At 40.7% G+C, this 21,370-nt stretch overlaps 1 protein-coding gene across 1 annotated transcript in view; it reads right to left on the bottom strand.

The window, feature by feature from the left end:
• The window catches only part of Dchs2 (dachsous cadherin-related 2), a 149,804-nt gene that overhangs the window by 56,813 nt on the left and 71,621 nt on the right, over positions 1 to 21,370 (bottom strand). The window contains exons 2-3 of the mRNA XM_042701600.1: positions 17,173 to 17,364; positions 11,788 to 12,019 (exon numbers count right to left, since the gene is read on the bottom strand). Coding sequence (XP_042557534.1) covers positions 11,788 to 12,019; positions 17,173 to 17,364 — 424 coding nt within the window. The remainder of the gene's footprint in view (positions 1 to 11,787; positions 12,020 to 17,172; positions 17,365 to 21,370) is intronic.

Raw genomic sequence — 21,370 nt, 5'->3', positions numbered from 1 at the left:
CTTCCAGTTTTCTGGTGATAAATTGGAGGTAAGAGTCTCACGGACTTTCCTGCACAGGCTGGCTTTGAACTCTGATCCTCAGATCTCAGTTTCCTGAGTAGCTAGGATTGTAGGCATGAGCCACTGGCACCCAGCTGTAATTATTTTTTTTAAACCTTACCTCCAAACATTCCAAATGTTAGATTTCTAATTCTATATGCTAATTTTATGTTCTCAGCTGTAGGTTTATTTGTTAATGATTTTGATTAAATCTTAGCAGAACCAGACTTGGGCCATAAACCTAGCATCCTAGACATTTTCCATCTGGGGAACTGATTCTTAAAAGCAAGGCCAGAAATCCATTCTTTAGAGGTTATGAACCAGTATGAGACCATGGAGAGTTCGTCACAATTAGACAGAGCCAGGTTCAAACTGTAGTTCTGTCAATTCCTGCGCAATTTTCATAAACCCTCTGAGTCTCTTTAGCATCTGTAAGCTTACTGTAGAACCAGGCCAACACCATGTATTGTGCACAGCTTCTGTAGAGTCCATGAAAGAGCATCAATAAACAAAGCACCCAGTATAGAGCCAGATACACACTGACTTCAGAGACTTAACTCCTGCCTCTCCCCGCTGAGCACAGAAGTATTACTAGGTAAATAAATCATACAGAGCAAGGCATGAAAATGAGTGGTTAAAAAAAAATCTTCTGGGCACTAGTGGCTCATATCTGTGATCCTAGCTACTCTGGAGCCCTGAGATCTGAGGATCACAGTTTGAAGCCAGCTCAGGTAGGAAAATCTGTGAGCCTTGTATCTCCAATAAACTATCAAAAAAAGCTTGAAGTGAAGCTGTGGCTCAAGTGAACAAAACAAGTTCAGGGACAGTCCCCAAGTCTTAAGTTCAAGCCCCAGGATTGGGTGCGTGCATGCATGCATGTACACACACACACACACACACACACACACACACACACACACACACACACACACACACACACACACACACACACACACACACACACACACACACACACACACACACACACACACACACACACACACACACACACACACCCCTTCTGTGGTAAGGGAAAGTTGGGAGAACTAGAGTGGCATCAATACCCTGTGAAATTCCATGAAAAGAATACTAAGAAATTCAATAGAAAAGTTGACCAGTAGCCTATATTCCTAACAGCCTGCCTCTGCCTACCAACACAGCAAGGGGCAGCTCTGATGCCTCATGGCATGCTGACATATCCAGCTCCTCTACGAATGGGCAAACCCAATCATCAGAAGTTTTATCTAAACCAATTTTGGATGGATACATAGTTTTCATTTGTCATATAACTGTGAGTGGTCCTATTGCTTTTGTTTTTTTTCCTATTAAGTTTACAATGTGCCCCATTACTATTATTATTTAATGAGTCCCTTCTGATTGAATTCCAGATACTGACACAGGTTGTCAGTGGGAATGTGGGCCTGTAGGTCCTTTCAGGGAGGTCCAGATACACTGCTAGTGGACAAAGACACAAGAGCGACGTTTTAGCTGTCGCTTCCTCTTGTGGGCATTTGAAATACTGTGATAAGTCTGTGCATTGCCATTCCCTCCATTGGACCACAAGTGCTAATGACTGATTCAGTTGTTCCTTAGAGCAGAAACAAAACTCCTTGAAGATCTAGACCCAACTTGAGGTGGTCCAGTATAAAAGTCATAATTTTAGCAACAGTAGAGAAAAGAATCATCTATTACTTGAAGACTGCATGCTTTGTAAACTTTGTAAATTCTGTAAACATCATGCACTTAGAACCTCAGGATATGACTTCATTTGGAATACGGTCTTTGACAATGAAATCATCCTAGATGTACAAAGGCCACCATTAGGGGAGAGATTTGTAGTGTGCTGCCACAAGCCAAGGAATGCCAGGGCATCCTGGCAGCCATTAGAAGCCAGAAGGCAAGTAGGAATGGGGATAGCTTCTCTGTCAGAGTCAACAAAGGAAACTAACTCTATGGACATCTTGTTTGCAGACTTTCCTCCTCTACAACTGAGAGACATTTCAGTGCTCTTTGAAGTCACTCAGTTTGGGTTTTAACTCTTGGAAGCTGACCAAGTGGTGAGCTGACCCCACATGATATGAGGACTCTGAAGCCAGAGAGCATATGTTCCAATCCTGCCCCAGAGACAAGCAGAGTTATCTTAGATAGATAAGCCTCTTCTCTTTCCTGGATCATCTGCTCTCCTGTGAAACAAGATAAAACGGTTTCCACCTGGAAGTTTGGATAGAACTATTAAAAGAGATACGAGAGGGAGAGTACAGAGACCAATTTCTGGCACATGGTGAATGCTTACTAAATACAGTCAGAACTCAAGTTTAGGTGAAAGACCCTTTGCTGGCTTGTAGCTGTGATTCTAGATTCATTCAGAATGAATAAAACAGAATTGTATAAGTGGTATGAAACAGAATAAGACTTCATTGTGTCAAATAGGATGAGTGTTCTGAACTGAGGGAGGAAGCCCACAGAACAGAAAAGGGTGGAGGGAAGCAAAAACAGAGAAAAACAAGGGAGGGTTGCTTCAAAGTCACTTCTGTTGTAAGGGATCAAGGAGGCTTCCTTGGCTAGCATGGGGATTTGGCCCAGTTTCTCTCCCCTGACTTCCTGGAAAGTAACATAAACAACTAAGATTCCTCCTGCTGATGGTGAGCCCTAATATGATTCCATTTTGGTTCATCTGTTGGGTCTGGTGTTGGAGCTCATCACCAACTGTACATTTTATGTAACAATTGTTTAACATTATTATTGACCAACCAGGCCCCTGTATATTTGTATTTTCAAAAGTATATAATATAGGGAGATCATGACAAGTGATAATAGATATAAACTCTTTTTTATAAATAAAATTAGGTGCACTGAATAAACTCATGTCTCTGTTATTCTTATTTTTTAATGTCTATTTTGGGTTCTGTGGCTAAAGAAAATTATAACCTTTCCAGAGAACCTCATGTATTTTGTTTTATTTTGGGGACAGCTGCAACCAAATATTGATTCACATGATATTCATTTCAGTGTGTTGCTATAATTATGTTCCAGAAAACAGACACACAGTCAATTGACAACTGCCATTTAAATAATAAAGCACAAGTCTGATTTTTGTCTTGGAATTTCAGGAAAAACAAAAAGATCCATAAGCAATTCCAGGAAAATCTATGGGAAGATGGTGATACATAAAAATGCCTTCCCCTAGCTTTAATTCTCTTCAACTTCTTGGGTCTGTTTCAGAGCACATAATGCTATGTGATTCAGGCCACCAGGCCACCACAACTTCCCTGAGCTGAGCCTCTGTGCCTTCCCTGGAATTAAAGGACACTGGGGAAACCCACCTGACATATAGAGCACCGTGGAAAAAGTCATCTAGCATTAAGCACATAGCAAGTGTTCATTACCTTTCCAAAGAAATCATTCTTACCCACGGTAATGTGTTTCTTTGGTTATAATATATATATACACACACACACACACACACACACACACACACACACACACACAGATATGTATGTGTATGTATATATATATATATATATATATAAACATTTTTTTGCAGTAGTAGAGTTTGAACTCAGATACTCTACCACTTCAGCCACACCTTTAACCTTTTCTGCCTTAACTGTGGCTCAAGTAGGGCCTCATGGTTTTGCCTGAGGTTGGCCTCTGACCTTAATGCGTCCATCTCCATCTTATTTCAGTGAGTTTACAGAAATGAACCACCAGGCCCAGCCCTGAATTCCTTTCATCTTAAAATCTTGACATAATAGATTTTATCACATAATACTAACTTAGCTTATATGCTTAACATCTAACATCAGAAACATTAAAGAATCATTTGGAAACATTTTCCCACAAAGCAGCCATATACATAATTAAAAAACACTTAGTGAACATTCCTGTTTATTTTTGTTGGATGTTTTCTCCACCTGTATTTTTTTTCCATTGTGCATTAGCTGTCTACCTTCTGAGGCTGATTTAAACTGCAGGCACAGGATGGTCCCAAAAGACATAAAAGAGAATTAATACCCTGGCTCAGAGAGACATGCATTTTGCATGTTAAACACCTGCTAACAATCCTTTCTAAATTGGCTATTTTACATTTTTAAAATAAAAATAAGCTGCTGGGCATCAGTGGCTCAGACCTGTAATCTGAGCTACTGAGAGGCTGAGATCTGAGGATCAAGGTTCAAAGCCAGCCTGTGCAGAAAAGTCCATGAGATGTTTTATCTCCAATTAACCACCAAAACCGATCAGAAATGGAGCTGTGGCTCAAGTGATAGAGTGCCAGTCTTTTTTAAAAAAAATACATTTTTTATTGTAAAAATACTGTACAGAGAGGTTACAGTTACATGAGCAAGGTAATGCAGAATGCCAGTCTTGAACAAAGAAGCTCAGGGACAGCTCTTAGGTCCTGAGTTCAAGTCCCAAGACTGGCACAAAAAATAAGCAAATAAATAAATAAATGTGATCTACAGATTCAATGCAATGACCATCAAAATCCCAATGTCTCTAGAACAAAGCAGAAATAGAAAAGTCAAAGCTGAAATCCATATGGAAGCACAAAAGGTTCCAGAGAACTAAAGTAATTCTGAGTAAATACAGCAATGCTGTAGAAATCACTATATCAGACTTCACATTATATGACATGCCACTTCAATATATACATATATATGCATCATTTTCTGTCTTATCTAGTTGAATCATAGAATTGTCTCCATCTTAGCTGTGCTCTTTAGTTGAAAATGGTCCTAGTTAGCCAGATATGGTGACATACACTTGTTAATTCTAGCTACTGGGGAGGCAGAGGCAGAAGAGTTAAGAGTTCAAGACCAGATTAAGCAGAGGTAGGGGGAATCTATCTCAGAAACAAACTGAAAACCAAACACTTGGGGGTAGGACTTGAGTGGTAGAGTATTTGTGGAGACTCTTGATTCAGTTTCCAGTTCTAATAAAATACAAAACTCTCATAATAACAGAGAGTGGAAATCTAAGAGGTAAACTCAAGTGTCAGATTCATTACCACATCCTTGAATAAGTCATTAAACCCTTAGCGGCAAGATGGAGTGGTACACACCTGTAATTCCAGCTATACAGGAAAGCATACATGACAGAGTTGTAAATGAGGCCGCTCTGGGATAGAAACACAAGACCCCACCCAGAAAAATAAGTGAAAAGCACAAAAAGGTCTGGGGGATGTGGTTCAAGTGGTGAAAGCTTTGCCTACCAAGCTGAGACCTGGAAGTCAAATTCCAGTGCTGCCCCCTATCCGCCAAAAAGAAAAGTTTCTGAATATTCAGTTCTTTAATTTGCAGATACATAAATATTTGTTGTTTAAGGCTAGATGATATATAGAAAAGATGCTTCAAAAACCTTATGATGTGAGCCATATTCTTAAACATCTTGTCCATGCATTGTCGACTTGCATCTTTAGGCAAGTCATCAAATTTCTTTTAGCCTCAATTACTTCCTCTACTAACAAAGCCCTGATCTGGAAGGTTCTTTCCATCTCACTGAGTCTGTGATCTTGTGCTGAAAACACTCATGAGGAAATTCCCTAACATGCTTTTGTTCTCTTTGAAAGTAACATACAATCATTAGGTACTCAGAATTAATTTCAGACTCTGTCTTGCAAATTAAAAAAAAAAGTCATCATTTATTTGGCACGATCAGGCTTGCATCCCTAATAGAACGAGGTATGGTATTAATTTATTAACTACAGAGAAGAATGTCAGACGTAAGAACTTGGTGATCATGAGCAATTATGAGAATCATTACGTGGTATGAAATCTGAGCAGAAAACTCACATTAGGAAAGAATCCACCCTTGAAATAAAGAAAACAGTCTGCGCTGTATTAGTTACAGCCCACGTAAAATCCACAACCCACACAAACGGAAGAGTCCAGCCAAACACAGAGGCACGGCCGCCCTGGGGTGGCAGTTTCTTACCCTTTGGGTTACTTGTTCTTCCGCGGTGCTAACATTGGATATTGTGTTCTGTACAATGAAACACCGACCAGACAATGGGTGAAACAACACGACCCTCTTGTGGAAGGCCTCTGAGAAGAGAATTTCTGTCTGTGTTATTCACTGATGGATCCTAAATCCTTCAGTACCTGGTACGTACTGAGCTTTGAATAAAGGCTCATTACACGTGTAGTCTGCTCCATTTCCAGCCTTGAATTGATAAGCTAAACACTTTCTTAAGAATTTGCACTGATTTATCTCTATCTCATTAACTTGCTTCCATAAAGAAGAACTAAACCACAGGAATTTACAAAGGTAGTCCTGAGAATGGGGGCCATTTTAGCTGGCAATCACTACTGAACCCAGATGCCTGAAACCTATTCATCCCCTAAAAATAATCTGAACTAGAAATCAAATTGCTCCTTCGTGTAAAATTACTAAATAAATAGAATAAACTCAAAAGCTAAGGTAGTGATCTTTTAATGATACTAAAAAGAAGGTTTCAAAAACGGAGGAGAAATCTACGTGTCATCTATAAGATGGGATTTAAGCAGATGAAAGTGCTATTAATAACTATGCTTCTTGGGTTTCTTCCTTTAAAAAATCAAAACAGTGTGGCCAGCTTCGTGCCCACATCAAAGCAAGCCAAGGGCTGGAGAAGAGGAGAAAAGAAGGCTCCATGCAATATCTCTCCCAGTGCCTAAACGCATTGTACAAAAATGTTCTTTGACTCAACAATAAACTTAGGAAACCAGAAACAGAGACAGAACAGGAAGATAAACCCACAAGAGAAAACAACCGTGACATGGCCACACCCCCTTCTAGTTTTCTCCAAAACATTTTTCTGACCAGATGAATGCAATAAGTCAAAGAGCCCTATTTTTTTTTTTAATTTTATTTTTTTTTTACTGCCTGAGTCTGGGATGTGGAACACACAGATCAATGAGCAATCTCTTGTTTTCAGGAAATCATGAGCCTCCAGCACAAATTATGTAAAGCACAGAGGGTCTGGCACCCAAGTTGCCCAAATGGAAGTTATAAAGCCATGAGCAAGGGCCCGAGTGTATGTATGAGAGATGTTAGGACATTTCAGAAAGCTGTAATTTAAGAGGTCTATTCAAAGATGCTTTTGAGCTGGGCGCCTGTGGCTCACCCTGTATTCCTAGCTACTCAGGAGGCTGAGATCTGAGCCAGAAGTAGAGCTGTGGCTCAAGTGGTACAGAGCCTAGCCTTGAGCAAAAAGATCTCAAGGGGTTGTGAATTAACTAAAAGTCTCCCAACTTTGTATCTGTGTCCTCTGATCTGAGCTATTCTCTGCCTTATTCTCTCTGAAATCACCTGGCTTATGGGCGAAAAGAGAAGATTCAGTGAGAAGCATTCTGTGTGTAAGGCAAACTGCCCCTCAAACAGGCATTGTCTTATTGAAGAAAGCAATCTAAAGCTCAGGAGATCACCCTGTTCCTGTTCTGTTTTAGTGCTAAAGTTCAAATCTTCAGCATTCCTCCAGGACAAAGACTGAGGTAATGGTCCACCAGCCCACACACCAGTGACCTGGGACTGTTTTCACTCTGTGTATATTTCTTATTTCTCCCTGCCTCCAGTTTTCCCTATTTAACCTGAAACCATTGTCTGCACTTCTGGAAATGGCTGAAGATGTACTGAAGTGTTATCTTCCCATGCCTGCCATGGAACAACCCTCCTTCTTCCGCCCTTCACCATGGTTCCTTATTTGGCATATAGGGGCGAGTGGCCTTACCTAACTTGACACTCTTGGACTTTGAGTTTTAGCAATACAGGTTAGGCAGCTCATCAAGTCTCAGTGTTCTCATAACATAACTCCCTCTTCCCTACCTCCCTGTGTAAAAACATAGGTTAAAAAGAAGGAGGAGTAATGGAAAGGTACTGAGACTAGCTTGGATAATTCCCATTATAAAAAGGGTATATCGTCATTCTGAAAAGGAAAAGAATAAACCCAGAGATGAAAAAGGATTTCAGAAAATTTGGTATGTACACAACAGAGTACTACCTGGCCTTCAAAAAGGACATTCTATCATATTCCTCAATATGGATGAACTTGAAGGGCACTCTGCCAGGTGACATAAGCCAGGCACAGAAAGAGAAATCCTGACTGATCTCATATGTGCAGCTAAAAATGTGGATTTCATAGAAGTTGGAGAGAATAAAGGTACATACCAGGGACTAGGTTTGGGAAATAGGATAAATCAGTATAAGGGTAGAAAGTTTTAATGAAATAGGAAGAATGCATTCTGAAGATCCATTTGTGCAACATGGTAACTACAATTAATAATCATCTCCATGCTTAAAAAAATCTAAGAAAGTAAGTCTTAAGAAAAAATACTAAAGGAGAAGGAGAATGTGCAGGAGGAGGAAGAGGAAGAGGAGGAGGAGAAGGAGGAAGTGGTTAGGCACTGTAATCCTAGTTATTCAGGAGGCTGAGATCTGAGAATTGTGGTTTAAAGCCAGCGTGGATGGGAAAGTTTGTGGGACGCTTATCTCCAATGAACCACTAAAGAAGCTAGAAGTACAGCTGTAGCTCAAGTGGTAAAGTGCCAGCCTTGAGAACAAAAGCTCAGGGACAGGGCCCAGGCCCTGAGTTCCAGCCGCAGGACTGGCCAAATTAAAAACAAAAAAAAGTAAATCTTAAAAAACATCCTGACTATAAAATTTATAAGTGTTTGAGGTGATGGGTGTTAATTACCTTGATCTATGCATGGATCCTAATACCACCTATCACACCATAAACACATACAAGATGCTCTCAGTTTCAACAGCAGAACTTATGGACCTGGAGAATTGAAACTGGGGACTTTCTGTTCCCATGGCTGCTCCTGACACTGCCCCATTCTCCTCTGAAGGTTCTGAGGAAGCATTCCCAGGCCTGATGAATTGGTAATGAGTTGTGATTAAGTACAACCGAATTCTAAGTCCTGTGTGCCTGAGAAATGTCTCCCACAGCATCAAAACTGCCAACAATAGCGACCCAAGGCTACTTCCATTACGAATTTGGACTTTGCTTTTTTTAAAAAAAAAAAAAAAGTTTCTATGATGGTTTGCTAGATAATGACCCACACATGAAGTGTTCTCCATGATTAACAATGGCATCTGTCCTCTGTACAGTGCCAAGAAGGGAAATGCAGGCTGACCACGGCCAGTCCAAAACAGAGTCCACTTCTAAAAACAGAATGCACTAGCTCACTCTGCAGGCTCTTCCATTGATGATGAGTGTGTGATGTCTTCTTTAAAAAAGCAATCCACTAAATACTTGTAGATCCTGGACTGCAGATTACTGGCTGACCTAAATACTACTGGCACTGCAAAGAGCCCTGCAGGGCCTAGGACTTGGACACACGATGAAGGTCTTCAGTGAAGATGAATTTTGAAAAAGCCGAGATAAGCAGACTAATTTCCTACCAAAGCATTTTCTTCTGATCTTGGAAATGTTAAAAGGGCCACCTGAGTGGATTATTTTGAGCAAGGAAAACTCAATGGCCAGTGTAAACAACTAACCAACCCCAGTCCCTCCAACATACCGCTTGAAGCTTTCTAGGCTCTAGCTAGCAAGCAGGGCTGCAGGAGACTGTACTTCCTGTGTACAGTGTACTGGTTTCTCACATATCTGGTCAAGGGACTGTGACGATGGAAAAGGAGAATACACAAACACCATGTAGCCATGTGCCTGGCTGGAATGACCATCACTATTAGGTTGGGCCCATTTTTCAATCCAGTCAGAGAATGAAGGAACAGAAAATAACTGTTTTTCTTCATTCATGGTTTCACTCTGGTTTTGGTTTGGTTTCTTTTCTGCCAGTACTTGGGCTTGAACTCAAGGGCTCACACTCTCTCCCAACTGATGCTCTACTGCTTAAGCCACACCTCTACCTCCTCCTTTTTTGTATTATAATTTTTTTGTTGATGATATCCAGTGTAACATTTGAATGTAAGTGTATATTGGGGAATAGCTAAGTGAGGTCATTTAACAAGCATTACTGCATATATGTGCTATTTTTCTGTGGTGAAACCACCTAAAAATCTACTTTCTTAACATACCTGAATAACAGACATTGCTCACTGTTTTACTGGTTAATTGGAGTTAAGAGTCTCTTGGATTAATAAACCTGGTGGCTCTGAACCACAATTCTCAGATCTCAGTCTCCTAGGATTACAGGAATGAGCCACCAACACCTGGTTCACTGTTTCATTTTGAACCAGAATATTTCTTTCTTTTCTTTTCTTCTTCTTCTTCTTCTTCTTCCTCTTCCTCTTCCTCTTCTTCTTCTTCTTCTTTTTTTTTTTTTTTTTTTGTTAGTTCTAGGGCTTGAACTCTGGGCCTGGACACTGGCCCTGAGCTCTTCAGTTAAAGGCTAGTGCTCTACCACTTGAGCCATAGCACCACTTCTGGTGTTCCAGAGATTAAATGGAGATAAGAGTCTCACGGATGTTCCTGCCCGGGCTGGCTTTGAATCACAATCCTCAGATCTCAGCCTCCAGAGTAGCTAGGATTACAGGTGTGAACCACCGGTGCCTGGCTGAATATTTCTTTTTTAAAAAAATCATTGTTGTGTTAGAGGTGATATACAGTGGGATTACCTTTATATATGTCAGGTAGTACGCACATTCCCTTCTGTTTGCATCCTGTCATCTGTTCCCTCCTCCCCTCCCCTTCTCTCCCGCCCATCTCTGTCCTCGGGTTGTGAGGTTCATTGCATCAACGTCTACTGCAGCCAGGGGAATCCACTGCTGTACTTTTTCACCCATGTTCCACTGATTCTGTGCCCGCCCGCCATCTTCCCTCAGATGTCTATATATCTGGCAAAAAATACAGAGCCATCTGAAAATAAAAAGACAAAGTAAGAAAAGGTTCTTTGTTTCCTTATCTTTCATTTCGGTCTGGGTATTACAACTTGGAGATTTTCTCCAAGACTATCCTCTTTGTGGACCAGAATATTTCTAAGTATCTCAGAAGCATTGCCATGAAACAGTTTACTTGACAGTTCATGTTTCTTTGAATCAAATATTTACAACATTTTGTTAGCAACAAAGCAATAGGCAAGTGAAGGTAATGTCTAAAATATTTATTATTCCTAAGAGAGTCAGTGTGTTTACACTGAACATGAAGTATCATTTTTGAAAGAAGAAAACAAGAGCCCAAGAGTAAGGGAATGCACACAGTATACATGAAGGAGATCTACCAGATCCCTGCACTGATGTCACGTTTGATGACCAGGAAATGACTCTAAGCTCTCCTGAGAGCACACACTCATACAACAGGAAAGAGATGACTATGTGAAATACTGACTGTTTCTGCATACATCACCGCAACACAGGTATTATTAGCACTACAGAGAAACTGAGTCAATAAGGAACACTGGGACTTACAACTAGATAGCAGCAAAGTGCCAGCCCTTCCCAACACCCTGGAAAGCAGTGTCTTCAACATGCTTGCTACTGAAAAAAACATCACGTGGCACTGGTAGCTCACGCCTGTAACCCTAGCTACTCAAGAGGCTGAGATCTGAGGATCACAGTACAAAGCCAACCTGGGCAGAAAAGACCATGCGATTCTTATCTCCAAGTAACCACCAGAAAACCAGAAGTGGCTCTGTGACTCAATGTGGTAGAGTGCTCGCCTTGAATGGAAAAGCTCAGGGACAGTGCCTAGGCCCTATAACTGACAAAAATAAAATAAAAAAATCGCCTTTTCTAGTTTTTCTGCTATTAAGTAGTTATGTCACTGTGAAACTTCTAGAGAAAGAAAAGTGTCCCAAGACCACATACCTGTGGTAGAGTCAATGGTGAAAAGGTCTGATAGGTCCCCCGGAATAAGTTCATAAGCCACTGTTCCGTACACCCCAGAGTCCCTGTCCCTGGCGAGGACGGAGATGACCTCGGTGCCCGGCTGTGTCTCCCCGCTGATGCTCGTCACATAGGTGGATGGGGTAAACACAGGCCGGTTATCATTCACGTCCTCCAGCTCCACGCGGACAAAAGCTTGGGCACTCAGCCCACCCTGGGGAGGAATGAACGGTGATTACAAACAGGTCTCTGCTGCACCTTGGAAGACGAAAGCATCAACAATGATCTGACAATTGACTTTTGAAACAACAAAAACATGTACATGTATAAACACTGGGATACAGAATAATCAACAGTGATCTTAAAATAGACTTTAGAAGCAATAAAACACACACACACACACACACACACACACACGCATGCACACATGCACGCATGTCATCATTTCGCTTCTAACCCTGCAGCATTAGTTCCCAGGTAATAGTATTCTATCTATACCTCAGTGCTGATCCTGAAAGGTGAAAGAAAGCTGGGCATGGTAGCATATACCTATGATCGCAGAACACAGGAAGCTGAGGCAGGGAGATGACAAGTTCCAGATGAGAGTGAGAAACATAGCAAGTCAAGTCGTGTCTCAGAAAAACAAAAACCCCCTCTATATTTCCTCAGCCTCTGATGGTCAGAAAAACAGTCCTGGTATATAAGAACCAGCCATCATTGGTGGAAGGGGCCACGGGACATTGGTGACTTACCAACAGAAATGTCTTGAGTAGCAGCAACAGTGCTAAACTAGACAGAGGTGAGCCACATCCAATCAGAATGCACCTGAACTTTCTCAAAAACTTTGAACATATCTGACATCAGTTAAGATAAGGTCCAGCTGTCCGGGGCTGGTGTAAGATGTTCAGCTGCCTGTCATAACATTCTATCTTCACGAGGCTTAGGATGAGGTGACATCCAAGACGGTGGCAGTGTCAAGTCATATCCCTATAGCCATTCCTTCTGGACTCTGGAATCCTCTTTCAAAGGAGCAGGCTGAGAAGCCAGTATTCCTCAGGACAGCATGAGTAGAGCAGACCTAAACCCATTTACTTCATTCTCATATAGCATCCACTGTCCAAGGCTGTGCTACCTTAGAAACTATCCTGATAATGTAGCTCATGAGCAGCCTTGGGGCAAAATTGCTTAACTGAGCTGCTTCCAGCGTCCTGGCCCTTAGAAATCATGTGAGATAACAAACATTTGCTATTTTATTTTATTACTGTTTTTTTTTGGGGGGGTCCGGTCGTGGGGCCTGAACTCTGGGCCTGTGCACTATCAGCTCTTCAGCTCAAGGCTAGCGCTCTACCACTTGAGCCACAGCGTCACTCCGGCTTTTTTTTTTTCTTATGTGGTGCTGAGGAATTGAACCCAGGACCTCATGCATGCAAGGCAAGCGCTCTACCACTGAGCCACCTTCTCAGTCCCACATTTGCTATTTTATGCTGCTAAATTTAAGGATAATTTGTTACACAGCAACAAGTAACTCATACATCCTAAAAATCCATCCATGCATGGGTATTTCTTAATTCTGTTGTTCTCTTTCCATCAACGAGTCAGGCACTACTCTGATGTAGTCTTAATCATTTCCATTTTCAAAATTATGGTAAGAATTCCTAAGCCAACTACTTAACACTCCAATCTCCTCAATTTATTCTGTGAAGGGTGGACTGTGCTTTCAGAAAGCTCTGAACTTAACAGCATATCAGAGACAGAAGGTTACTTAGGACAGTTGGCAGATAAGGAAAATTCTGGGCTGTTATTTTCTATTTCTCTTTGTTCTTGCCTTTGGGAACTCGTGGATAGAGGAATATTACTATCAGCCCTTCATACCTTAGCTCTGATGAGCTTGGCAGTGGACTTTCAGCTCTGGTGAGCTAAGAGGTCTAACTTACACCAACAAAGGTGAAGAGAAACAACTTAGGGCCAGCCCTATTAAAGAAACACAGCATGTTAAGTCTCTCCAAAGCCACACAAAGCAACCTTTCAAGACTCCTCCCAGATTCACTGAGAAGCTGAATAAGATGAAAATAAATACATCACTAATTCCAGACTATGGCATAGTTCTGGCCATGCTGATGAGGCACTGTTGCTGGAGAGGTTAAGGGAGGGAAACATGCATCAAAAGAATTCAAAAGGTGAGAAACTCTGTTTCTGTTTTTTGTTCAGATGATTTGCTTTGAAAGAAATAAAAGAGACAAAACGGATTTTCAAAAAGTATGTGAAATCAAAAGGAGTCTGATTTTTAAAACAGAGGCTATTGTTATGCTGTATAGGCCCGTGAGAGTCATACAGGAGAATGTGAGAAATTAATGATGTAAGAAAAACAATCAAATCATTCCAGACCTGAGATCCTTGAGCAGCTCAAGTGGATGGGTGCCTGAACCCCTGAACTGTGGAGGAATTTGCTTCTGATGCAAACAGAGCTGTGGGAAATACAGTAATGGGTATGGTCGTGGAAAAGCAGGCTAGCTGGTGAGCAGGAAGTTGCAGGTTCTTGGTGGCCGGCAGGAAAGAAGGTCCTCTCTTAAGCAGATGTGTTCTTTTTCTTCAGGCACCATCAGCTGCTCAGCTGGGAGTATAGAAGAGGCTAAGCCTCTGGGAATTAGACAGAGCCCAAGTTTAGACAGACAGTTTGCCATCGAATGACTTGAATGGTGAGTAATGGGTCAGGGATGGTCACACAGGGGGAGAATTACCGACTAGAGCAAAAGTGCAACCTGAAGATAAACATGCTTTTCAGGAGGCAACGGGCTTGAAAGCAAGATTTTAGAACTTGTATGATTACTGCTGATGAGCCTTAAACATGAGAAAGTCACGGTGGTTATAGATACTGAACTTTTCATAATGACAGGACACAGGGGTTGCTACAGTGTGGCCAGCCCAGACAGAAAGGTCCCATTGAGACTCTTAACTCCAATTATCCTCCAGAAAACCTGAAGTGGCGCTGTGGCTCAAAGTGGCAGAGTGCTAGCCTTGAGCAAAAGAGCTCAGAGACAGTGAGTGCCCGGGCCATGAGTTCAAGCCCTATGATTGACCACCTCCCACCCCCAAAAAATTAAGTAATGAAGTAAAGTGGTGTTTAAGACACCTCAGAATAAATCCCTATAATATATGCGAGACTATAGTCCAGACAATTTAACTAGAAAACAAGAGGCCAATGGGTGGTGAATGAACAGAAAGAGAAATGTAAACACTGGAACACTTTTTGGAAAATAGAATAACAAGTGATTTCAATTTAAATGAACTTGCCCTTCTCCACTGCGAGTTTGCTCTTGGGGTTCATCTGTATGGTACATGCACTATTAGCATGACTTCAATGAAGCTTTTATCATGAATATACACAGTGGTGACAAGTCTGACCAAATCCTTCCCTTAACCTCCAGGGAAGAGATGGATTGAAATCATTTTAGCTTAGACACGTATTTCAGCTACAGAATTCAGGATATAACAAAACAAATGAGGGGTAATAAAAAAATATACCCCCAAAATAACAACTCCCTCTTAGAAAATGATGGGGAAAGGAAATTTTAAAAATTAGGTACAAGGAGGGGATAAATTAAACCATAGAGCTTTACTGTGGAAAAAACAACAGTGTAATCCTATTATTTGGCTCCACTATGTAAGTGAATAGCATTTCATCTCAGTTGTGATAAATAGCAGCAGCTGTAATAGCAAAAGTGAAATATTGAGAAGTAATTTCAATAGAGTGGGAAAGTGATTGAGTTTTAAAAGCAATATATCGACTACCACCACAAGGAGAAATAGAGTAGTGGCAAAGAAGCCCAGAATACTGAAGGTGTTTTAGAAGGAAAATGCTTCTACTGACAGATAAAAATCCCTTACAAATCAATGATAAATGGGTTCACAGAAAATTTCTTACGAAGGACCTACAGGACATTTATTAGAAAGAGAAAGGATCTGAGAAGATGCCATAGATTGTCAAAGAGATTATTAAAAAGTTCAAGGACTTCCGTCAAGGTTCAGTTTATTCTTTAAAATATGTTCATTAAGGCCTGAATTCCAACAGCCAAGAATTAAATTGTCTGACTTCATGTACTCTTCGGGTGCAGTTGAGATTGGTTTTAGAGGCAGACTGCTGCACCATTATCAATTGTTTCTCTTTTGATGCTGTCTCTCTGATGGATGTACACTGTAGGACATATCTCACACAGAATAATTGGGGCAGATTCAGAGGTTACCCTGTTGAAACTCACATTTATCACAAAAGAATTTCAAGAAGATTATGCAGGAATACTGCATGCTGGGTAACTTGCTCTATATATGCATATGTATGTATACTTATATGTACATATATATTGTATATGTATGTAGACAAATACACAATTGCACATATGCACATATCCAAGCAGGGTGAAGGAAGCTTTTAGAGCCTTTGTTGGAGAGAAGGGGAAGATTCTTCTAGAACTCGTTTTAAGAATACATCTCTCCCTTACACCAGGCACTGCTACAAGGAGGGTCCTGTTCCTTTCCTGGGCTCCTCTATGATCATCTCCCTGGGTCAAAAGGCAGCCAAGGTGGAGACGGTAACTGAGCACCTGAGGACAAAGAGGCCTTGAAGCACTGTTAGCTCACAGGAGATGCTAAGAAGACTTTCACCGAATGCGGCCTAGGTTCATCCTGGGAAGAATGAGGAATCAGTCCTTCTAGGAGGTAAATTGCTTGCTTGTGCAACAAGCTGCTCACTTGCAATATCAGAAATGACACCTGGTCTAAGGTGGAAATGTAAATGGAAGAACAAAATTGGAGACTCGCCATTCTGCAGCCCCTAAGGAACAATGAGAACTCCTAACACTTCCTAAACAAACCTGGAACTAATCAGGTATGCTCTCTAAATGCCAGCTTGTAGAAAACAGTGGAGAGAAAAGAACAAATTAAACAAATCCCCCAAAATACACACTCAGCATGTGGAAAATTTACATGACAAATGACCCGATTTCTGCACAAAAATAACATCACAGGAGAAAAGGTAAGGGGAGGAATAATAGTTACAGGTTGACAGGTAAGGGCTAGATCAATCATTACTTTATGAACTTAATTGAATGTCGATTCAAAACACCAACTATTAAAAGATGTGCTTAGTTAATCTCCAAATTTTTAACATAGAATAGATATTAGAGGTTATCAAGAAATGGCTATCTGTATATGGTAAGTATTATTTAATAATGGATGAAATGAAACAGTGCCTGGTATTTGCTCCAGCAAAGGAGCAGTAGCTGGTACATGATGCATGCTTAACTGGTTGCTGAGTATCGTTGGGTAGGTGTTCTGATGGGCACGTGTGACACTTCATCCCCAAAGACTTACCCCATCCTTTGCTTTCACCAGCAGATCAAAGGTGTCTGGATCTTGTTCCCTGTCGATGTCTTGAGACACACAGATTCGCCCATCGTGTGGGTCAATCTGGAATGCTGGAGGGGCCTCGGCGCTTTGGAAGCCATTATAAAGAGAATACTCGACTAAGCCATACAGCCCTGCATCTGCATCCGACGCTTTTACCTAGGAGAAAGGAAATGGATTCATAAATGATCAGGAAGTAAACTAGAAATGTTTCTTTTACTTTTCAGTTGGTCATGAATTACCACAGTGATCTGTCCAACCAAGTCACACACAGCTACTCACAAAGTACAGGCTTTGGTTCTTTCCCTTCCCCTCCTCCCCTCCCCCCACCCCTCTCTCTAACACATATTCTACAAAGGAACAAGTCACATCCCAGGAAATAAGGCAGAATGAACAGTGCAAGATTTTCATCTCTAAGAACAGATTCAAAACAGGTTTATTTCTAGAATTTTTCACTAATATTTTTCAGACCAGAGCAGGCTGCAGGTTAATGCAACCAAAGAAAAAATAAAGAAAAAATAAAGCACAGTGAAAAATATCATAGGCTAGAGAGACGTCTAAAACTTCCATGTCATAGGCTCAGTATAATTCTTTTGATTTACAGCCCACTTAATAGTAACAGCAAATATATATATATATATATATATATATATATATATATATAAAACACTTCAGGTAAGAGATAGGAGCACTCCAAGGAAAGAGAAAGAGACAAAGAGAAATGGAGAGAGGTAGGAAGAGGGAAGAAAGGGGGGAAAAGGGAAGGAAGAAGGAAGAGAAGAAAGACTGGAGGGAGGAGGAAAAAGGAACTAAGCTTGCTACTCAATTATCCCCTTTCTCCTCCACCCCTAAAAATGACAGCCCAAATGAATGGGACAAGTCAGGAGGACTTGTCCTTTGAAGTATTACAAACTAAACAATTCAAACAGTGTGATCTAAAAAAAGAATTTGGCAGGCAGAACAAGAGAGCACAAAAGAAAGACCTGCAACAGATTGTGGTAAATATAAATGTTTTGTAGATGACAAAGGAAACCACTGGAGACTTGGGGTTTATCCACAGAAGTTGCTAGAAAAAAAACTGGCAAAATGCATGGAGGAAAAATCAAGTTTGATATTATCCTCACATTAAAATAAATTCTACACAGACATGTCAAATGTAAATAATGAAATCATTTAAAGCACAAATATATATTTTGCTGCTCCTTACACTGGAAAGATATTTGAAGGCGAACAGGCATTTTAAAGTAAAAGAATTGACAAAATCAATCACACAGTGACTATAAAACTGTGTAATAATGCCATATATTATGTATCTATATTTTTATATAAGACATATATTTATGTATGTATGATTACATATAAATATAAAAAGATATGTATCTTTAGAAATTAAAATGATACTGGTTTCCCAATCAAAAATATCCCCGAGCCACGCGCCAGTGGCTCACGCCTGTAATCCTAGCTACTCAGGAGGCTGAGATCTAAGGATCATGGTTCAAAGCCAGCCAGGGCAGGAAAGTCCGTGAAACTCTAATCTCCAATAAACTACTAGAAAACCGGAAGTGGCGCTGTGGCTCAAGGTGTAGAGTGTTCGCCTTGAGCTGAAGAGCGCAGGGACAGCGCCCAGGCCCAGAGTTCAAGCCCCAGGACTGATAAAAAAAAAAAAAATCCCCAAGGACATATAAACAGACAATTCACAGAATGATAAATTTTAGATATTCAACTTCAATAGTAATCAAATTAATGAAAGAGAAAATGGCATGTTTTGGCCTGGCAATTGGCAACCATTAAAATAAATAGCAAATGTTGCAAAAGGTGTACAAGATGCATTCCTTTTTTATAGTCCATGTAGCACTAATTTTTTTATCATATACATATGTTAAATAATCACCCATATCTAAAAATATTCATCTCCTTTGACTCTGCATTTCTACAAGTATATGTAAGAAGAAATATATTTGTGTAAAAGACATAATATAGCACAGCACTGATTGTTCGATGTCAAATACCACTGGTATTAAACAAATTATAATTCATCCATGAGATATAATTCAAGGTAGCCACAAAAACTTTATAATTAAAGACACAACACAATAAAATGTCAAGAGGGCCAGGAGCAGGGCTGTTGGGGTTGCTCAGTGGTAGAGAGCTTGCCTTGCATGCATGAGGTCCTGAGTTCAATTCCTCAGCACCACATACACAGAAAAAGCCAGAAGTGGAGCTGTGGCTCAAGTGGTAGAGTGCTAGCCTTGAGCTGAAGAGCTGAGGGACAGCGCCCAGGCCCAGAGTTCAGGCCCCACGACCAACCAAAAAAAGAAGGGGGCAGGAACAATTGCCATGTATATAATTCCAGGTACTTGGGATGTAACTTTGAGACTAGCCTGAGCAAAGAGCTATCCTTACAGATAAGCTGGGTGAGGTAGCACAAACACAAAACCCACTGTGCTGGAGGCCATAGGTAGGAAGAGCCTCATCTGAGGCTGGCCCTGGGGAAAAGTTCAGGTCCTGATTGACAGATAAACTAGAAGCAAAAAGGGCCAGGAACGTGGCTTAAGTGGTAGGAACACTTCCTCAGCAGCTGTGAGGCCCTGGATTCAATCCCCAATGTTAAACAAAAACAGCCAAGTAAAAATTAAATATAAAATGTTCCACTTATGCCAGAAAATGCACTGGATACAATAAAAGATTGAAGAAAGGCTAAATGTTAATTGATCAAATGTGAAAAATAACCATTTTAATGTCTTTATTCCAGTAATCTTTCCATATATATATATATGCATATATATAATGAGATCATATAGATACCATCTACAGAAAAAGTATTGCAAAAGAAGCTAGGGCATTAAAACCTCTGAATCCAAAAGTAAATTGGCCATTAACAGGCATCCGCCATCCATTCATTCAACTACTAGAGTGTCTTCCTGACACACTTCCTGACACACCAACTCTTGCAAGCTCACTGTAATGAGTGAGTTTGGGAGCCGCAGGTGCCCCAGCATTCCTCATTTCGTTTCTCTGAAGTGCGGGATATGGAATCCAGGACTTCACAAGAGTGTGGTACGTGCTCTGCCACTGAGCTAGAGCCAGCAGCTACAGCACTGTTCTTTGTAAGCCAGGAGTGGACACAACATTTACAGTCAGGACCAGTGGGACCACTTTAGCTTTCGTAGGCCACACAATCTCTGCTCAACTCTACCTTTTGAGTATGAACGAGTAATGACAACTGTAAATGAATAGCTATGTTCCAATAAATATTTGATTTATAAGGATCAAAGATCTGAATTTCAGCATAACTTTAACTTCTTAGGAAAAATTTCTTCTCTCTTTTTTGCACCATAAAAAATAAATGCAAAGACAAAATAACACAAAAATAGGAAGCTGGTTGATCTGACCCAAGCACCAGAGTTTGCCAAGATCTGATCTAAAGCAGAGGAATAAGTCTTTAGAAAATCAGAGTCAAGCCAGATTCATGCCTATAATTCCCAGCAATTTAGGATGTGGAGAACCAGAGGACTGAGATTTGAGGCCAATGTGCGCATAAAGTTAGCAAGACCCTATCTCAACCAATAAGCCAGTCGTGGTGATCACACATCTGTCATCCAGTTTAAGCAGGACACACTGCTGTGTGTAACCATTTGAGGCCAGTCTTCAGCAAATATGCAAAACTCTGACTATAAAATAAGGAAAGCAAAAAGGCTTGAGGGTGTGGCTCAAGTAACAGAGCTCCATCTTAGCAACTATGAGGCCCTGAATTCAAACCCTAGTATGGGCGAGCGGGGAGGGGGGAAGAGGAGACATGTATCCAAAACTGAATTTGGATTGAAATTAATCTAAATTTATCACAGATATTCACAATGTCTGATACCATAAATCCTTTAATGACAGCTATGTTCAAAAAGAGGATTTGAGCTACATATTCCTCCAAAGTTTTTTATTTCTCTGAAGCTCTAGTAAAAAAAACTCACTGGCCAGCATGAAACATTTGTAGGAGATCTGGCAGAAGGAGGAGACTTATAAAAGCTGACAGTCCATTTTATTCATTCTTCTTACCTAAGATTTCACCATGGGATTTATATGAGGTACACAAGGGAGCTTTCAAATTTCAGAGTGAAAAATCTCCTTTCTCTCTCTGCCTTCTCTGTTTCAGTAAATTTCTCCAGCTTCG

The sequence above is a fragment of the Dipodomys spectabilis genome, unplaced genomic scaffold (genome assembly GCF_019054845.1).
Source record: "Dipodomys spectabilis isolate Male_0828 unplaced genomic scaffold, ASM1905484v1 ptg000297l, whole genome shotgun sequence".
Lineage (NCBI taxonomy): Eukaryota > Metazoa > Chordata > Mammalia > Rodentia > Heteromyidae > Dipodomys > Dipodomys spectabilis.
Note: the sequence above shows the minus strand (reverse complement) of the source record. Positions and strands in the feature narration are given on the sequence as shown.